The 20,220-nt window shown below is 45.5% G+C and overlaps 1 protein-coding gene and 1 long non-coding RNA gene across 2 annotated transcripts in view; one reads left to right on the top strand and one right to left on the bottom strand.

Annotated features, from left to right (window-relative positions):
* The window catches only part of LOC146186370 (uncharacterized), a 378,918-nt gene that overhangs the window by 322,187 nt on the left and 36,511 nt on the right, over positions 1-20,220 (top strand). The window lies entirely within an intron of this gene.
* Positions 1,097-6,173, bottom strand: LOC146186373 (uncharacterized). The gene is made up of 5 exons (XM_084605821.1): positions 6,063-6,173; positions 5,116-5,375; positions 4,087-4,096; positions 3,707-3,811; positions 1,097-1,394 (listed from the first exon to the last, which is right to left on the bottom strand). The coding sequence occupies exons 1-5, from the start codon at positions 6,171-6,173 to the stop codon at positions 1,140-1,142; spliced, it is 741 nt and encodes a 246-aa protein (XP_084461947.1). The 3' UTR covers positions 1,097-1,139.

Here is a 20,220-nt window from a genome sequence, read left to right as displayed (position 1 = left end):
AAGATAATGCATGAGCACGTAGCCGCCTACATTCTGCGACTACGACCTAGGCAGTTTACAGCTCTTTAAACCGCGAACTGCTGTCTTCCGAATATTAGACGCGTTCGAAATATAGCAGAAAATTATTGGGAAAACAATAGCACGACTTTTCATTTTTCACATAATAAAGAACTTAATTTTGATTCGCTGTAGCAGAAATTATGTTACGTGCACTCTTGGAAGTCTATGTGGTTGTAATGTGATTCATAGTTTTCTCAAGTAACACGCACTCTCCCACGCACGAATAAAACAATAATGAAACTTAGAGCCGACTACAATTCAGTCGGGTGGGAAATGGAAGGTTTTTGCGATTTATTTTTTCACACGCGAAAGTCAGTTGCTCAGAAATTTAAAAAATAGCTCTCACAAAGGGTCCGACATGCTAATCTGCAAATTTTCGTGCAAACTGTTCTCCACAGACTAAATTAGGTACGATGAAACCCGATTAAATAAGGTCGAAATAATTGAATGCTTCTCAGAGCTTGGATTTCTTATATAGCGATCATCACACACTATGTACGCCGTCTACAGCATTATCAGAGCATTTACGTCCAAATCTGATGATCTAAAACAGGAAGGACTCTTCTAAAACCGGAAGACGGATTTTGATCGTCGAGCTCCGCCTTCATGCCTTTCATAATACTCATAACACACTGAAAGAAAATGCTAGTTCTTGGTTTCTTTTTTTTTTACCCTTTCTCGTCGCATGCTTGCCCACAAAAATTTCCGGCTTAAATGAGTGCCATTTAGGATTTTTCTTGGGTCAAATAATGACTTCAACAGATATTCGTTCTGCAGTGTCTAATTGATATACCACGAAGAATTTGCTACCATAAATGATTCAGGATGTTCCTTTATTTATACTTCCTCCTTTATGAATATCTCCGGAAGTATATCACTCTGACTTCCCATCCTCAGTGCATGTTGCACATCTTGTGGTCGGGTGCTTTTGCTTAATTTCCGTCGTTCGCATCAAATTTTAAGTTCTGCTTCGGAAATTCATGAGCTCGTTGAATGATTTTGAGTCAGACGATTAGGCTCACGTGCGCTTGCAAACTTTCTTTATTTTTCAGAACGGTTCACAGCCATAGGCCCGTTTATCAGCCATAGAATCCACCGTATCCACCGTATCCTCCGTATCCCAAGCCGTATCCACCATATCCACCGTATCCACCAAGTCCGTAGAGACCGTATCCTCCATAGCCGCCATAGCCAAGCCCGTAGCCGCCATAGCCGCCAAGGCCGTAACCTCCGTAACCTCCGTAGCCAATGCCGTAGCCAAGACCATATCCAATTCCGTAGCCGTATCCAGCGAGTGTTCCAGCGATAGACAAGCTCAGAATGACAAGCGACAACTGAAAGAAAACAAAGAGCACGGTTAGTTACACCACCTCATTGCACCACCTCATTGCACCGGAGACATTGAAGCCGTAATGGCGTATCTTGGAAATGAATACGTAGCACGCGCATTCCGTTCATGGAAGCCGCCTTTGTACCTTGTGGGAGGCAACATTACGCTTGCACACTCCACAAAACAGTTAGTGATTAGCGAGGATGTCAGCGTCACACACGCACAGACAAGAAAGTGGAATTATCGAGAGTTTCTGGACAAAACAAAATGACTTTGCGAGGATTTTCGCATTTGCGGAGTGACACAACGGCAGGACACAGGAAAGTACATTCCGCTCGATGCTTACGCAGCTTCGGCGTAACAACTGTAGCCGTTTTGTCTATTGTTCATTCAGAAAAGGAAAAGAGCTTGGGGTGAATAGCGAGGCTACGCAACGTGTACGTGGTCAACCAAGTCCAGCGAAGCGGAGGTAAGCGCATGTTCGATAACTCTTGAAGCCAACCGGAGCGAATGAGCGCGGAGCGAAGCCGCATCTTTCGTTGCGCTTTCACCAAGCGTGACGCTTCGGAGAGCGCTGTTCGTGCCGCGCTGTCGCAAGTTGCAACGGGTACAGCGCAGCGCACGAAGTACGGCTTGTGCATAGTTAGTGATTGACTATACGGCTGGCGAATATTCATTTCTGCGAAGTGAAAAGTTCTTAAGCGATTTCGTCTCCTCTTCGTAATTGATTCACAGTCGTCCGTGCAAATAATGTTTCGTGCCGGTGCAAGGCGCAAGAGGCCAATTAATATTTTAAATTTCTTTCTTCTATAACCTTGGCGGCGTTAGGTCTCCATGAGGTGCAAAAATGTAGAAGGTCATATTTCTTAAGGAAAGAAGGCCTTCAGTTCTGTTCAAAATCAAGGGTAAACTGCTCAGAAAACTAACTAAATGAAGCATATTATTCTCGACGTGCTAAAAGAAGCGATTGATCAGCCTTTCGATCGCATGTCACGCACTTCGACAGCTGGAAGTAAAATGCAATGTCGCTGTAAGCTGAAGCAAGTGTCCAAGTTTAAATTTCTGAAAGCCCTCACTACGCATTTTGTCGGCATGAATTTGCACGAGCGAAGTGGAAAGAAATGGGTTTTGGTCCACATTTGCTGACGCAACGCGCGTAGTCCAATAGAAATGCAGACCTTGACTCGTGGTCAGATCGTTTGCAACGTGCGGTGGATGAAGAAAAAGCACGCAGTAGCAATGTAAGAAGACGTAATTTCCAGCCCAGGATGTCAGCGAAGCTTAGATATCACGAAAGTATCACCAAATTATCCTCAAAAGAAGTTCCTTTTTTAGTGTGTCAACAATAGATCACAAAAGTCTAATTTGTGCGCAGTGGTGTACCAGTGGTTAAGGTCTCCGTCTACGCGTTCGAGGTGTACCAAATGAATTCCAGCAGTGGTAGCCGCTCAGTAGTACTTGCGAGCGGGCTAGTTGGCTATACTACTCCGAAGACCTCCGGCGCTGCATGGTTATACGCAAAAAAACAATACACACACAAGATAATTAAATCTGTATTAACGTCCTGCTTTAATTCTCTTGTGTGTGTATTGTTTTTTTGTGTATAACCATGCAGCGCCAGAGGTCTTCGGAGTGGTAGCCGCGTGTATATGAAGCACAAGAACACCCGTGCTCTGCGCAATTGGAGGATCCTAGGTGGTAACAATTATTTCTGAGCGTCTCTCACAGCCCAAGTACATGAAAATATTCTGTTAGTTAAAGCCGAGATATTCCACCCTCCCCCCTTCCTCACCCAAGAAAAACTATGTCATTATTCATGGACTCTTCGTTAACTACATTGCACGTTAGGCTAGTGCGCGCTAACATAAATTGTGCTGCAAATGACGCATCCTTTTGTTTATCCCCTATACTGCTACATTATGCAATGGGTAACGGAGAACCGCTAGACAACCTTGCTTTGTTTTTGCCCCGATCATACAGGTAACGTTGAAATGATGGGCGGTAAAGATCGCATAAAGTCGCCAAATAGTGCAAATATATTCCTAGAATTTAATTCCAACAACATAAATATGCCGCAGTTGACAAATTGTTGTTTAAACTCACAAGTGCCCGTGCAAATTGCTGGCCAATCATTCTGAAATTGGGCCAAAACCACAAAAAAGAAATCGAGAGCTGGAAATCTGTCGTAAGCAACTTAATCAGTAGCGACACTTTTCAATAACAACGTCTAGGGTTATTATTGGCCGGCCGATAAGCAACGTGTGCCTAAACATCACATAGTTTCTTGCGGAGGTAACAGTATATAAACTACCTTACCGTGGACTTCATGGCGGCGGCTTTGGCGAGGTGGTCACAGAGGCTGCTGCTGTGATATGTCTTCGAGGAGCTCTCTCGGCGTGCCCCTCCGCTGTCACGCTGCTCCTATATATACCTCTGTCATGGTTCGCGGGCGACGCCATGACTGCGTGGGTGAGCATGCACGCACAAACAGGGCAGAGTGCTCGTGAACCGAGGGAAAGAAAAAAATACGAGAAATGAGAAAGAAAAAAAGAGAAACTAATTTTTAAAGCTCATTTCCTTAGAAGCTCTGGGCAGCGGCCACGCCTCTCCGAGTAAATTGTCGCCAAACTGCGCGGACCCACGGCGTGCTCGTTTTTAAGTTTGCCTTAGGATATTTACTTTATTCTCACACTTACCTGCAAGGATCTGTCCTGTTGGCCCCGAAAACAATGTCACGTGTGGGTCGTTGTCGCAAAGGCCTCCCGCCAATGGATCATTTTCGCAAGCAAACGCTTTGGGGCTGTGTTATTTTGCTCGCAGCTCGCTAAAGGATTGGTGCTGCTTTGAGGTCATTCATGTAAGACAAGCAGTATCCATCACCTAGCTTTTCATTTGGTTTAGTTTTCGGCAGATATGCTAGGCTTCCGTGGCGATGGGAGCGGAATCTGTTTCCGCTAGTCGTTTCGACGCATTGTAAGCGGTGTTTCAAAGAAGGAACTCAAGTCAAGTATAGACAGATTTGCGTGGGCCAATTACTATGAGAGAAGTGTGGTCAAATTGATGTGTAATCGTGATAGCAGCAAATCAGCAAACACGGAAAGAGGTTGGACTGAGACAAGACTAGTGCTGACAAAATTTATGCCTCTCCTGCAATGAAATTCAACTACAGTTAGCATTTGCCTTGTCGCATTCTTCGCTATGGCCGTCTTCGTTGCGCAGCTATCACGCCAATTGCTAGTTCCGCGCACCAAAGCATATTTTTTCACCTCCTCCTTCTTTATTTCTTTAACTACGTGTTTGAAAACCCGCTATCAATCCTTCCTAGGATTTCTGCTTTCTGCTACTTTTTTTTCTGCACCAGAAGTGTCGGCCAGTCGCAATTTTAATCTTTGAACATTCTGAGCATACCTTCGTCATTAATTTCTTTCGCCTTTTGCGTTTAAATACTCGACCGTAAATGTCGCAGCAATCTGGGCAGCCCTACAGCTAGGTCTTTCGTATTAGTTTGTCTATTTGCATATGTTGATCTTGACGTCTAGGAGACGTATCAAACAAAGCAAGGTATTCAATCGCATACAGAAGTCATTTATGAATTTTTTTACTTCCATTGAATGATTGAATAGAAAATCAAGACATTAGACACAATATAAATTATTGCATGACTTGTATTTTGGCTCACAGATGTACAGCATGATAGGAACTTGGCAGTAAGTTATCCGTAGTACAAGCCTCGTCCGTAGCCAAGCCGCCCATATCCGAGGCCATATCCTCCGTAGCCACCATAGCCACCGTATCCGAGCCCGTAGCCACCATATCCAAGACCGAAGCCACGACCATAGCCTAATCCGTATCCTCCAAGTCCATATCCGCCAAGGCCGTATCCAAGACCATAGCCGAGTCCATAGCCACCAAGGCCGTATCCGAGACCATAGCCGTAACCAGCAAATGCTTTTGCAGCCACCATGCAGAATATGATGAGGTAAAACTGAAAAGAAGGAAATAAATGGCTCTCTTTCAACCTTTTAGAACAGAAAGCTGCGTGTGTGAAACTACTGTCAACATGATGGAATGGCTCACCCAACTAAATTGACACTTCTGACACTGGATTTTCAATATTTTTTTGGTTACCATAGATATCCGCAAAATGCGGCGGTAAATGCGGACGGCCTGAGACGTGTTCAGAAATGCAAACATTCAAGGCTTTAAATTTTGGTACGCTCGCTGTAACAGCGCACGGGTTATTTTGCATCAAACACCACTGCAGGGCATCGTTTCGAGAAGGCAAAAGTCCATTACCAGAGTCTTCATCTTGGTCAGGGCCGGACCAAAGCCAGGTAAGCTCGCGTGCTTTCAAAGGCTGCTGACTGTGTCGTCTCCATTGGGCACCGAGTACCGTATATATACCTGGCCGTAATCTTAACGGATGGCTAGGGCCCAGTGTCCCACATCGGAGGACATCCGCAGCCAAAGACCAAAGCGCGCAATGACGAGAAGATGAAGGATTGCCTCAAAAGAAAGCGTCCTGTTCGGCTCTCTCTCGGGGACGTTTCCCAAGATCATTGCGCGACTATACGCGTCGTCGTCGCCCGATCTACAATTACGGGGCAAGCAGCCGGGAAGCACGCTTTCTGCGCTCTCTACTCGTGTTTTCCACCGACCGAGGAAGTCATGCCTGCCTGGGCCGCTGGACCTTGTCCCTCGGGAGAGACATAAAGCTGTGCGAGCCTTTTCCTTTCCTCCGCCCACACTCGCTCCAGGGCCAGCCTTGTGCTTGCGCGGACATTCCGTTCTACTTGTGCGACACAATACCCTTCGGCCGGGCTGGGTTGCTGTGTGGTCAGCGGCGTTTCCGCCGGACGTGCGGACGTGTCACCGTGTGGTTGCTCGGGCTGGCTGGTTCAATCGTTCTCGATTTCGTCGTCTATGGGCGGCTAGCAGTGTGTGCCATCGGGTTAGGTTCTTGGCGCTGCTGTTGCTGCCGCGGCTGCACAGATGCACAGAAGTCGTAGGGCGGTGGCTGTGGCATAGCGTGCTTGGAATGATTACGTTGCGTGAGGGGCTGTGATATAATGTGGACACGTGCTCTCCGGGGGCACCGTTGTTCGCAGTGAGTTAGTTGTGGCTCAGGGTTCCGTAGCTCCGTTTTGTTGACTTCGGAGCTCTCAGAACTGTAGCACGCACTGTGTAATACAACGAATCTTTTTCTTCCCTCCCACTGGATTCCTGCAACCGGTCTTATCGAGTTGACAGTCTCAGGTATAACGTCGGGGCCGCTTTATTCGGGCCAGTGAGAGGGGCACAGATATAGGGACTCGAGTATAGTTAAGACTGAATAGCATTACAGCGCCGAGAGGTTGCTACATCATTTTTATTGCACTTTGTTATGGCGCTGCCGTTATCCACGTTTAGTGCCCATGGGCGAACACGCAATGAAATGCACAAAAAATAGTCAATTTGAGTCCATCTGTATCATATGGGTAGGTCTCTTGCATTTGGTTTAAGCATTCACGTGCTACAGCGAGATGAACGGCAGAAGCTTTCACCGCTAAACTACGTCCAATGAAAAGAAAGCTTTAAGTCGCCTTCTTTTCCAACCTTTTGCGCCGATCACTCACTGACGATTTCACTTACGCCAGACACCATCATCTGCATCTATTTCTTCGTTTAATACCAATTAGGCTTTCGTCGTACGCGCACGCAAAGTGTGCAATGCAATGCAATGCCCGTGACTTTTATCATCGGGATGGTGCCGATTCATTTTCGCTGCTTGCTATGTAACCTGAGCTGTGCGTCCGATGGTGACACTTTTCTAAAGTTCTCAGTTACGCGCTTGGAAGGATTGCAATTCACTGATAAATTTGGCAGGTACGGCATACTTAGAATCTATAGTTGAATTGGCGTGCACGTTCTTTGCATTCGCTCTGCCATGTGTGTAACAGTGATTGCTTCCTCCGAGCCAATCATCTAAGTATTTATTGCGCTTTTTTTTAAACTCAGCCCTAACCGTCCTTTCTGTGCGTGAAAGCAAATTTGATTTATGGTCGCCGCTTTTTTAAATATCTTTCAAATTTTGAACGCCAACTACCCTAAAAAAAAAAGAAAAAAAAAAAGACAAGAAAGAGGAGTTCTCATTTATTTTCCCCTCGCTTACTGCTTGTAAGCGGAACTCAAGTGACCCTATGTTGAACACTGGTCCACCCAACATTCATTGTGGAGACACGGCTCACATTCCAAAAGTTCCAACTAAAACCTGATTTTGACAAGTGCTTAAATTCTTGGAAGTTATAAGTTTAGAGCCTGTTTTGAATTACATAAGACCGCAGGCAGTCCTCGTGCTTTTTCGCGGCGACTGCTCAAATGGTACTTCCCAACAAAAAGGTTTTGGCTTACAATCCATAATTCAAGAGCATGGTAACTGAAACTGAAACAGGCCATTCGCGAACTTTCTCAACTCACGTGCGTACTGTTCGCTTGTATTCTGTTTTTCTAAGCTCAGGGTTTGTTCAAATTTCGCTTACATTCAACGCATGTTGAGAATTTTGTTTACTTTTTCTAAATACGTTCCTTTCTGTGGCCATTAACGTCTTTTAAAGTATTGTGCGGGTTTTTACCCCGCTTTTTGCATACTGCACAGCTTATGTTTATGGACTAATTTTTACTACATTGGTCAGTTTGGCTTTATAATTTTTCGGCGCATGTGTAGTAAGCTTCTAACAGCAAAAACAAAAATGACAGCCAAAATAGATCAACAACGTTTGTTTCTGGGCTAGTTGGTGTTCGTTATTCCATGACGTTGGGGAGAAACTTTTAAACAACAACAACATGAATTTTAATTATCCAAACTGCACTCACTGTGGACACTGTTCGGAGAGCGGCGTCTCCATGAAACTATGCACCGCACTGTTATGTTGTCGCTGAGTGTCTCTTGAAGGGAACACGCGCACGAGCTTCTCTCTCTCGCGCCACCCACCGACTACACCACACAACACACGCGCACACAGCCGTAGTACCCCGCGGTGAAGAATGGGCTATTCCAGTCCGTGCACGTCCATCCCCCGTTGTCAGTGGGATGGGCCAAATCTCATGCCATAAACACCGTGAAGGCAGCACCCGGAATATTCAACAGTTGGTTCATGTTTGCAAGGTGAAATCCATTTCAGTGAGCCCCGCCGCATTGGTGTAGTGGTTCGGACGCTTGAGTGCTGTGCCCAAGGATGAGGGATCGAATCCCGGCCACGGCGGATGTTTTTCGATAGAGGCGAAAAGCTAGGCATCTGTGTGTTGTATGGTGCCAGTGCACGTTAAAGGACCCCTGGTGGTCGAAAGTTCCGGGGCCTTGATAGTCTGAGTCACCTTGGGGCGTTAAACCCCATAAAACCTAGACAAATCTCTTTAACGCAACACGTAAGGGGGACAAGACAGGAGCTAACTCACTGACAACTCCTTCACGATTAATTTTTTTGCAGCCGTATGAAGTTATCTACAGAAATTATGAATAATGAATGCCAAAAGAAGAAATGCTGGACGCGGGAAGCTCCATGCCAACACGTGTGTGGAGTGTGGCAGCGGGGCTGCACGAACTGCCTCTTCCATGTGGCAAATTGTGAATGAGGCAAACGAGCAAATCTGTAAATGAGAGGGTTCGGCAGCAAGAGCAATCAGGCATAAAAAAATTAGGTCTACATCTGCTAAAACACTGTAAAACTTGCAATGTCAAACCGGTGTTCACCAATATAACGACATTAGGCAAATGTCGTGACACCATGACACACGAATTGGTAGAAGCATTTTACATTTAAAAAAAAAAGGAAGGCTGATATGTGTGTCAGTGACACTTCTGTAGACTTGAAGCAAACATAGGCAGAACCTTTCTTGGCTACATGTGTGTAAGAGGACGAGATATGATATAGTAAGGTGTGATACGATGATCAAATGAGTACTGATATGTATATGTGTACGTGTATTATTTCTGAATGAACAGTTGTGAGTACGTTAGTGCCTGTCTTGTCCCATTTATGCAATTTCGAGCTAAAAAGGATTCCACCTTGCAGCCGCACTAGAAAAGAAGAAAAAAAAATAGCGCCATTGTTTTTCATTCTGTGTGTCTGGATGCACTCTTGTGTTTGCCATATCTTAAGATGTGCCTTCTCGTAACCACAGTATATACCTGTAATGTGCTTCTTGCTAAGAAATCTTATATCAACTGTGGTGATCATTAGAGAGCTTCTAAATATGTCGCCAGCGCTGCAGTGTTTCCTGATCAACAAAAAATACGGAAAGGACACAAATGAACTACGACTGTAAACTCACACACGTAAGCGTGGCAGTGAGATAGGGTCGTTAGGACTGTCCGTCTTACGAGATCAATGGCTGTTAGGATCGGCAACAAAATGACGCAGGAACAAGGCATTCTAAGCGTTAATTGACTCACAATGGAGCAGAGTGCAAATCACTGTGGTCTTGAGGCACCGGCGGGATGGCGGCTTCTGGCGAAGTAGATGTTCCCTTGTGTCTGCGATGCGGAATGAAGCACTTCTCACGTCCTGGGAAAATGCGCTGTTCAGAGTAGGCTTAAATAGCTAGACAAAATGAGGGTACCCAAATTCCCCCCTTCTTTAGAAGCTGAAGAATTCACTAGTGGGGGACATCAGACCCCTTGTTTTCTACGACAGTGTTCGCAGTAAGGAAGTAAATAATCTTATCAGCCTGTGCGGCGTCGCTACTAAAACCAAAAACGACTCATGAATGTGAAGGGCCAAGGTTCCTTCTTGTGTGAGTGTCCATTCCATGTGTGTGTGTGGTCACTTATAAGACGGAAGCCAATGAAGACGCCAGTGACTAGTTGCACGCTCGTCAAGCAGTTGGGTTCCCTATCTAGGTACATGGGGACTATTAACTGACTCTAAACCAGAAACTGGTGGGCTTGAGGCACTTCATAATTTTCACATTTAAGTTTACTCGTTCTCTTACGCGATCGCACTTATTCTCCAAACGCTTGTAAATATGCAAAGTGATCCTTGCAGTTTGCTAACCCTTCTAAAGGCTGCCCTTCATCCTCTGTCTACCTTATCTGCGTACCCTGAAGTCTTCGCCCCCTTTTCCGAATATATTAGAGGAAACAAGGTGATTGCCGTAGAAATCCGTGATGAATTTTATGATTCTCAATCTGCTGGAAAAGTGAAAGGCCAGAGTATAAAACCTGAGGCTCAGAGATGGGTACTACATTTGCGATACGAGTAATCCTACATTTCAACGCGTCGGTGTTTTTCTTTAATAAGCAAATTTTTATTTTATTTCGAATTTCTAAATTCCTTTATTACAGCAAGTGCCTCCATAAACCTACTAGGAGTGCCTGCCATGCACAAAGTGATATTTCATCCTGCAAATAATCTGAAGACAAGTAACGAACTTTTTGAACTGTTCGAACTTGAAGAATGTTTTCATTGCTGAGGGAATAATCTTACGAGTACTCTGAGAGTGTGATGTGCGGTATTATTTTAGCAGGGAATATTTGTTAAGTAATCTCTTTTTATGTGATGCAATCCGAAACCTCGTGAATGAGAAAAAGGTAAGTTCAAGCCATTAACCTTTGTGACGAGCATCCAATACTAGGTGACAGTGAAGACCTCTGGCGCTGCATAGCTACACACAAACACAAACACAAACACAAACACAAACACAAACACAACACACACACACACACACACACACACACACACACACACACACACACACACACACGCACGCACGCACACACACACACGCACGCGCGCACACACACACGCACGCACGCACGCACGCACACACACACACACACACGCACGCACACACGCACGCACGCACGCACACACACACGCACGCACGCACGCACGCACACACACACACACACACACACACACACACACACACACACACACACACACACACACACACACACACACACACACACACACACACACACACACACACACACACACACACACACACACACACACACACACACACACACACACACACACACACACACACACACACACACACACACACACACACACACACACACACACACACACACACACACACACACACACACACACACACACACACACACACACACACACACACACACACACACACACACACACACACACACACACACACACACACACACACACACACACACACACACACACACACACACACGAGAATAACGGCAAGACGTTCACACCGATGATATGCTCACTACCAGCTGCCTGTTATTTGGGATATGCAGAAGAAAGCATCAGAAAAAGACGTAAGGGTACAATAAGAAGAAAATGGAGGATTCAGGAAAACATGGGAAAAAAATTCTGAAGGAAAAATAAAACGACAATAATGGCAAATTGCGTCTATCTTCTTGTCATATTGTTCGGACGAAGCAGTATCACTTCATTCCTGTTGAGCATTTCTTCGCATTTTCCCTGAATCTTCTGTTTTCTTCTTCTTATTGTGCCTTTACGTCTTTATGTGATGCTTTCTTCTTCTTCGTATCACAAATAATAGCCAGTTGGTAGGGAGCGCATAATCGGTGTGAACGTCTTGGTTTAATTCTCTTGTGTGTGTGTAGTGTTTGTAACCATGCAGCGCCAGAGGCCTTCACAGTCATCTAACCAACTAACCCGCACGCAAGTACTAGCTACTAGGTGACAGCTTACACAGAAACCTGGACCGTTCCTCAGTAGCAGTGAAAGTGGATTTATCGACAGAAAATCCGAGAAATTGTGTACGTATCTCAAATGCCCGCAGTAAATGAGGTGATACCGCTTGCCCGCGACACACAGTTCGCGTGCACGGAAGCATCGCTCTCCTCTGTGCTTTACATCTTGCACATAAGATATAAATCGCTCTCGTTTGCTGAGGTTTTCACACCGAAATCGTACTTCAAGATTACTTACTTTTCAAACCCACACTAGAACCGGCACACCGCGGAACTATAAGCGCCTCGGTCGCTTTTTCATCCCCCCACTTTATGAAATTTCTGCTCAAGAGGGCGCTCATATCTTGCTCTAGGAGTGCCGCCTAGCCGAATAAGGGATACCTAAAGTGAGGCTTCATATCTGAGCCGAATGGCATTTCACTTATTACGTAGCTTACAACTGGTTGGTTTGTGGGGTTTAACGTCCCAGAGCGACTCAGGCTATGAGAGACGCCGTAGTGGAAGGACTCCGGAAATTTCGACTACCTGGGGTTCCTTAACGTACACTGACATCGCACAGCACACGGGCGCCTTGCTTTTCGCCTCCATCGAAAAGCGGCCGCCGAGGCCGGGAGACGATCCCGCGTCCATGGGAATAGTATTCGAGCGCCGTAGCCACTGCGCCACCCCTGCGGGGCACGTAGCTTACAGCTGTATGCTTTGTATGTGTGGCATGATGTGCGAGATGAATATGTATGAGAGAATAAAAATTGTACATGAACGAACTAGCATGCGCTGGGGACCCACTAACTTTGTCAAGATATGAAGATGACCTTTCCGGCAAAATTGTGGCAGTGTTGATGGACATCAGAATCCAACAAAAATGATTTCAGATAATTGACTTTTAAACCATTACAGTTAGGCGTGGCGCAAGTGCCACGTTCTTTCCCCGCCTCACGAGGGCTGCACGGAGCAGAAACCAGCAGCGAGCACCGCAGCACGGGCGGCACAGAGAAGGCGACGGTACACTTACGCCACTGATTGACGATGCTCGGGTCAGTGCTTAAAGCTCGGTTTTTCAAAAGCGTTTATTGCAGTTAGATAGCAAAAGTTTGTGGACTACAACGCCGAGGGCAATGGCGTTTCACAAGTTCTCTAAGCTGATTTGGCTATTACTAATGGCAAGGTATGACTATCTAATTGCAGTTAGACGCGTAAGTGTAATAAACTTTAATTATCAAAAATTAGTTTACCAGCTTATACCTTCGTCATCATTTTATCTGTCTCCACAAACAGTAGTAAATTGCGTCGCAGATGGTATATTTATTTCTCAAAAAGGCTGCTTACAAAAAATTACAAGGGTTCAACGCTGCTGAACCAAATATATTGAGCGAATGCATTAGCTGCGGGTGACCGAGCGTTCATCTTTTTCTCTTTTCCTTCTTTCTCAGCCCACATATAAAACCCAGCTTTAAGCAACCCATATGAACGCCCCTTAAGTAATGCCGAAAGTTGGCCGAGTTGGTTAACGTTCATGATGGAAAATAGAAAAAAGGTACACGAAGCACGGAAGGACGACACGGACAAGCGACATAGCGCTTGTCCGTGTCGTCCTTCCGTCCTTCGTGTACCTTTTTTGCGCTATTTTCCATCATGAACGTACCTTAGTGGCCTATAGGGGTAACGTGAATGCCAGGGTCCTAGCAGGATGATTCTGACATAGCCGTCCCATGTGAAACGAGAGACACAAGTTGGCAGCTCCTGCCAGCCCGTGTGTCACGTGGAGTGTGACGTCACAGCGTCACGTGGGTAAGACGTAACTGCGGCCGGGTCACGCGAGGGCTTGAAAGTGCATGCGAGTAGTATAGCTTTCGCAATAAAATATTAGTGGCTGGCTTCTAGAAACACCTTGTAGAGTACAATCTGAGGCACATACAGAAAGATATTTACATCGACATATCGTAAAAGTAAAATACCTGAAAAGAATTGTATCCTAAACCTTAGCCAACTTTTTTTTTTTAACTCCAGCACAGAGGCTTCGAATCTCGGATTTCGCCGAGATCTGTGTATTTCTTGATGCAGTTCTGTCGCGCCTTCGCTCCTGTTGCTTTGACGTCCAAGCGACGACGGTGCCTCGAGCCGTATTGTTGTGGTCAGTCAGAGAGCGGCGCGTCGCACAATGTGGTCATTAGAGGCGGCGCTTGATCACAGGTGTAGCAATAGCAGAGTGAACACCGTCACCGAACTGGCGTCAGTGCCACGGGAATTTATCGCGCAAATTGAATAACCGAGCAAAAAAATCCCGAATATCGAAGCGCAAGCTTCACGCACGTGTCTAGTGTGAGCACGCATACTTCGTATTTGGGCAACTAAGCTAAATCAGCTGTAAGCTTTTTCTTTCTTATAAGGGCCTATTTTTGGAGAGAATCGCTTTTTGTGATTGAAACTCTGCTTAACCTGTTCATAGAGGCGAGGCTTTATTTGTCCTCAGTGACCTTTTCTGTGATTGTGATTGTATTTTCCGCATTCATTTTTTATGTATTCTTTGTCAGCATTTCTGTCTTTTTTGAAAACAGTGCTAAAAATTGACAAGTCCTGTACAGAAAAAAAATTTAGTCCCAGAACATTTATGAGGAGGCACAACGGGATAAACTTCGTATTGAAACTTGTTGCTTCATATCTTGCTTTGGATGAAAATTTTGATCGCATCTCTCATAACAGTCATTGGAGAATTCTTCATTTTTATTCAGCAACAAACCGCCTTTTTTTCTGTTCTTTTGTTTTGGAAAGCAGTATAATCGGCATCGTTATGCATATCTGGGCTTATCAGGCAGAAACTGCTACATTGACTGCACCGGGTAAGGTGTGCAGAACCATCGTTAACACTTTTTCAGACTTTTCGGTCTTCAGGGGCGCCACAAGTGGCCCATTAAAGAGCCAGAAAGCAAGGCGTGTCCCCTCAAGACATCTGGCGAAGGCTAAATTTGGATTTAAATATATCTCAAAGGCACTCGTATAAAGTTTAAAGCTGCACGGACTGAGATAGCCGCAGAAGAAAATATGTCACTTTTTTTTTTGTTGAGGACAGTTACGTATATAGCTTACTTTTCATGCCTTATAGAAGACAGTGTGATCTACTACTATAGTGTAGAGATAAGGACGCTTGGCAGTTAGTACGCAGGCCTAGATCTCGCATCGTAATGCAGATGATGTACTCAGGCAGCCTAAGTCTGCTATTTGTGCTCGCTGAATCAAAGTAGTTTTAGCGTAGCCGAGGCGCATATCGTATTTAGACTATCATATGTCTACCCTGCCCGTGGAGTGTACATGCGTGTTCCACCTTGTTACAAACTATACAAATGCGCGTGCGCTGCAAGTACACGTATAATGCTGGCTACGTGTGCGCCTACGCTACCACATCTTCGCATTGGTTAAAACTCTCCAAATTTAGGTTACTTCCGGAAACGCCATGCCTAGTTAACTTTTTTCGTAAGGAAGGAAGCCCTCGTTATCCATCGTGAGCAACAAGACGTAGCGCACTGTTTTATTTACGTATAGTGAAATCTCCTTATATTTTCTCACAAGCTAAACAAAAGCCCAAGCAGTCTAAACGCTGCACACGCCCAGCTGTCTGCTTGGAAAAATGGTCAGCATTCCATAAACTACGTAATGGCGCGTTTTTCTGAAAATAAGTTTCAATGTTCTATACTTCCATGATCACGCTGCTGCCGTCTTCATTTTTAGGAGTCGTGTTCCACTTATGTGCCGCCCAACGCGACGTTGCCTCGTTAAACTGACTTGAGGGCGATATAACGCTTTAACAGCTCCGCCCGAGCCACCAGCATTCACTTTCTTTGTTAAAGAAAGATGAAAAAGAAAAACCCTAGACTCGCACTGGTTGTCATATCTTGTAGGTTCGTTCCTAATAGCGCGAACGGTCAAAGCCTCCTTCATGCGCCCGGCGCTGACATCGTCTCTTCGGAGGGCGAGACAATTCAGCGACTCGTTCGCAGAAAGCAAGCGGGTGTATATCCCAGAAAGCGCGGAGACTGAGCATTACGGTGTACGCAGTCACGTCAGCAATAAAAAGTGGACTAACTGCGAACCTCCGCGCAGCAGAAAATAAGTGTCTGGCGAAGACAGCAATTTGAGAAAGACATAAAGAAGAATCGGGCGGGGGAAAGGACAAAATAAGATGATAAAAAAGCGGGATTCGGAGTGGGAGGGAGGCTACTCCGCAGGAGAAACTGCTCCAAAAATAAGGGCTCCTAGCGGAACTGAACGACACGGTGACGATTTGTTTGTTCCTTTCTGTTTTCGACCAGTGGCCCGGCGGCGCTGCTCGAACTTTTGCCGGCAGGGACGGTAGTTTCGTAGACCGAGAAGTTTGTAAGAGGGTACAGGGGAGAGAAGGAAACGAGGAGCCGTTTGAAAAAGTACCCTTCTCCCTGGAGCGGTCAGCGTAGCGTGACAAATGTACGCCCATGGCTCTCCGCCGTCTTTGACGATTACAAAAAGAGCGCGGCGCTACGCGTGCTGACCGCTCCTCGTGCCTATATACGCCGCGGAGCGCCAACGTTGGCCCGACGTTGGCTGTCGCTTTCGCAAACCTCCCTTCGGGCAGGTGGTTCATTGCTGGTCGACGAATTGTGCGCAACACATGGAAAGCGGCAGGAACAAAGGCGGGGGAAGCAATGCCAGCAAGCGACAACAAAAATTCCGAGACGCCACACAGACGCAGGTCCGCGCACTTGCTTCTAACACGCAACACCGGAAACTCTCCCGCGTTCCTTTACCCGTTCCTTCGCCGCCTCGCTGGAATTCCGGAGCTAACGTGCCGGCCTGTGACCTCAAGCGCTTAGCGGAGAAGTAAACAGGTGTTTATTTTCTTCTCAGAAAATTATATTACCTTGGAACATTTTTTGCTTGCCTGCGTTGAAAATTGGCGGCAGGTTCTGTGATCCAGCGGCCGTTCACACCTTTTTTTTTTCTTTCTTTTTTTCAGTCAGACGCGTAGCTCCGGAACGAAGTGAGCGCGTCGAGAGATGAAGTCGCAAAAAGTAACACTTTTGGCCTATTCTTTCCACTCAGTCTCGCTTGCTGCGATTACATTCGCTTGTTCCATGAAAACGCAAGCGCCACCTTCGCCGTGCATCGAGCAAAAGCTGGAGTTAGTGGAAGCTAGGCAAGAGTAATAGATTGTGAGCAACGAGTTGAATGCTCACTAATGAAACGCAAATTACACGGATTAAGACCAGTTACTAGCTCCTTTACCAACTAAATTACACCCCTGTCTGTATGAAGCAATCGTCCTGTGAGAAATGTGGGGAACTTTGTCCTGAATCACCTGGAGCAACAAGAGTCTAAGGATGACTTTTTTTTCTTCGAAATGTCTGCACCATGCCATTCATACACACAAAAGCATGGTAACATCAGATAACTCTACGAGCTTAAATTTATCAGTGCGAAACCAGGGTCACATTATAAACAAAATTATGTAGATCATTTTAACGGCAAATCACAGCACCCCGCCGGGGGTGGCGCAGTGATTACGGCGCTCTACTACTGTGTCCAAGGACGCGGGTACGAATCCCGGCCTCGGCAGCCGCTTTTCGATGGAGGCGAAAAGCTAGGCGCCCTTGTGCTGTACGATGTCAGTGCACGTTAAGAACCCCAGGTGGTCGAAATTTCCGGAGTCCTCCACTGCGGCGTCTCTCATAGCCTGAGTTGCTTTGGGACGTTAAACCCCACAAACCAACCACAAAACCATGCAAATCACAGAGAATCACTGTTAGGGTAAGAAAGGCTGAATGCGAGCACGGCTAAATGCAAAAACGAGGTAGAAACGAAATGAAAGCCACAAAGACGCAGCGCCGGGTTCGCATTTTATAGTTGGTTTTTGTTTAGTGAAAACCGTTGTCCTGTTTACGAGCAGTTTCCAGAAATTGAGCTAAAAAAAAAAAAAAAAAGAAGGGCGGGAGGGGGGTTCAGTTAATAGCAAACATGGTGAGTGGTTAGGAAGACTACGGGCAAAAGAAATGCAGAATAAATCGAAAAGTAGCCAAAAGCGAGAACAAAACGGCTAGAAGCAACAAGCAGCTGCAAAAAAAAATAATAAATAAAAAAAAATGTAGATGTGAGGGCATAGTATAATGCGTTATAGACGTAATTGGTAGTAAGACTATGATAACCTGGTTATACTGCAAATCATGGTTTCATACGACACTAATGACTTTGGTCATCTGTCCTTTCTGCATTGAAGCTGCAAAGTGAGATGTCATTTGGTGGTGTCGTTTGCAGCTCATCGAACTAAGAATACCTGTTGGACTTGCCAGCGCTCCATTTAGATTCGGCGAAGAATCATCTAGGTAAAGCCTCCAAAGGTGACTAGAACAACATGGGAATATGTGGGAACAAACGCGCGTGGTTGCAGTCATTCCAGATACATCTCGCCAAATCTTGCGCGTCAAAAAAAAAAAAAAGACAATGCAGAGACACCGAGCTTATTAAAAGTAATGTGATCAAAGGGATAAGGCCGTGAGCTGAAAGCTGTTGCAAGCAACAAATGAATATTACAGTGGTTCGCGGCGGTACATTGGATGTCCCGCCGCGCTGGCTCAGTGGTAAGGCAGCTAGAATGACAAACCCACGACGACTGCTTTTCGATGGAGGCGAGAAAGAAGGCCACGTTGTTCTGCGCTATGCCACTGTACGTTGAAGAACCTCAGGCGGTCGAAATTTCAGGACCCCTCCACTATGCGGCTTCCCTCAGCGCAAATATATTTAGTAGCAGTGAAAAACAGGAAAATGTGGGTCACATCAATACAATTTATTGCTATTATTATTTTTGTAGCTGTAAAACAAGCGGTTGGAATTTGATAAAAATAAATGCAATGATGCAACTATAAGCAACAGCGTTTCAACTTGAGAGGTGATCTCTGATGCTTTCGCTAAGTTTTATGGCCCGATAACTGCAGTGATTGTACGAGGAAGGCCTTCGCAATGCTGCGCAAGAGATGATGAAGGCATGAACATGAACGCGGTTGCATGTGGGCACGGAACCGGGTAGAGTGAATAATCTGGCCAGTGATAAAAGTATGCCAGCTGGTAGTGTGATGAAGCTTGATCAGTCACGGGTGATGTAGAAGGTGCCATGACTCGTGTAACAGGTTTAAGAGTGGCAATTCAGCCATGAAGTTCAATCAGTTGATAAAGGATTTTTTTTTTTTTGAGAAGACATGTTGGGGGGGGGGGGGAGGGGGGGGGGACTTGTATTGGCAAGTATTGGGAATTATATTAAGGTGACAGTTTGAGCTTGTTGCATGGTAACACATGTCATCAAAAATAACGTTAGGGACAGAACAAGGACAAGGAATGACACACATGAGCTCTAACGCATAAGTCTGTTAGCGCTCGTGTGTGTCCTTGCTTGTCCTTGTTCTGTCACCGCGCTATTTTTGCTGACATTGTGAATTAGTCCAACGACACGGTTCTGAACGAATTTAACGGCACTTATGACATAAATTTGATATGTACTTGATATGGCTGATGCAATGTCAAGCTTAGGTCTAACGCGTGATTTTAGCAATCACTAAACATTTTTCATCGTTGCAATCTCAAAAGACAATGCCATTATAAACTCGCGTTTGCTCCGTTACCTGCAATGTTTTATTCTCGGTTCTTTACGCTGTGCCTTTCATTTTACATTCTAATGTTTTCTATGCTGCCGTGAATTTAAGTTAAACCCGTTTCTTTAGGCTACAATATGCTAATTTCATGACCCTAGTGTACCTGCCAAATGTACTCCTAATTATTTGACAATCGTGGCTCGGATCCTCGGTCACTACCTCCCCTGAGTAGATGCAATCGCTGTCACTTTCAACACTTTCATTGCTTATTGTACACCGTGATTCCCTTTAGAAAGCTGATAAATATAATATTAATTTTTTTCATGGCGTTATTTCTTTCAGAGTTACTTAGCAAGGCATTGTGACTGAGCGTGCTTATCATTTAAGGACGATAACCCACTCGCACAATAAGAAGGATCCTTGCTGGCGTATGCAAAAAGCTTTCGTTTCGAGAAAGTTGGCTTTACGTGTTCTTCCAAATTACACATTGTGGGGCTCTTTTTATGCTATCTTCGCTACGTCGTTGT

Source organism: Amblyomma maculatum, chromosome 6, assembly GCF_055883805.1.
Source record: "Amblyomma maculatum isolate TAMU_Amacu chromosome 6, ASM5588380v1, whole genome shotgun sequence".
In the NCBI taxonomy this organism is placed as follows: Eukaryota; Metazoa; Arthropoda; class Arachnida; order Ixodida; family Ixodidae; genus Amblyomma; species Amblyomma maculatum.
This window is presented reverse-complemented; position numbering and strand designations above follow the sequence as displayed.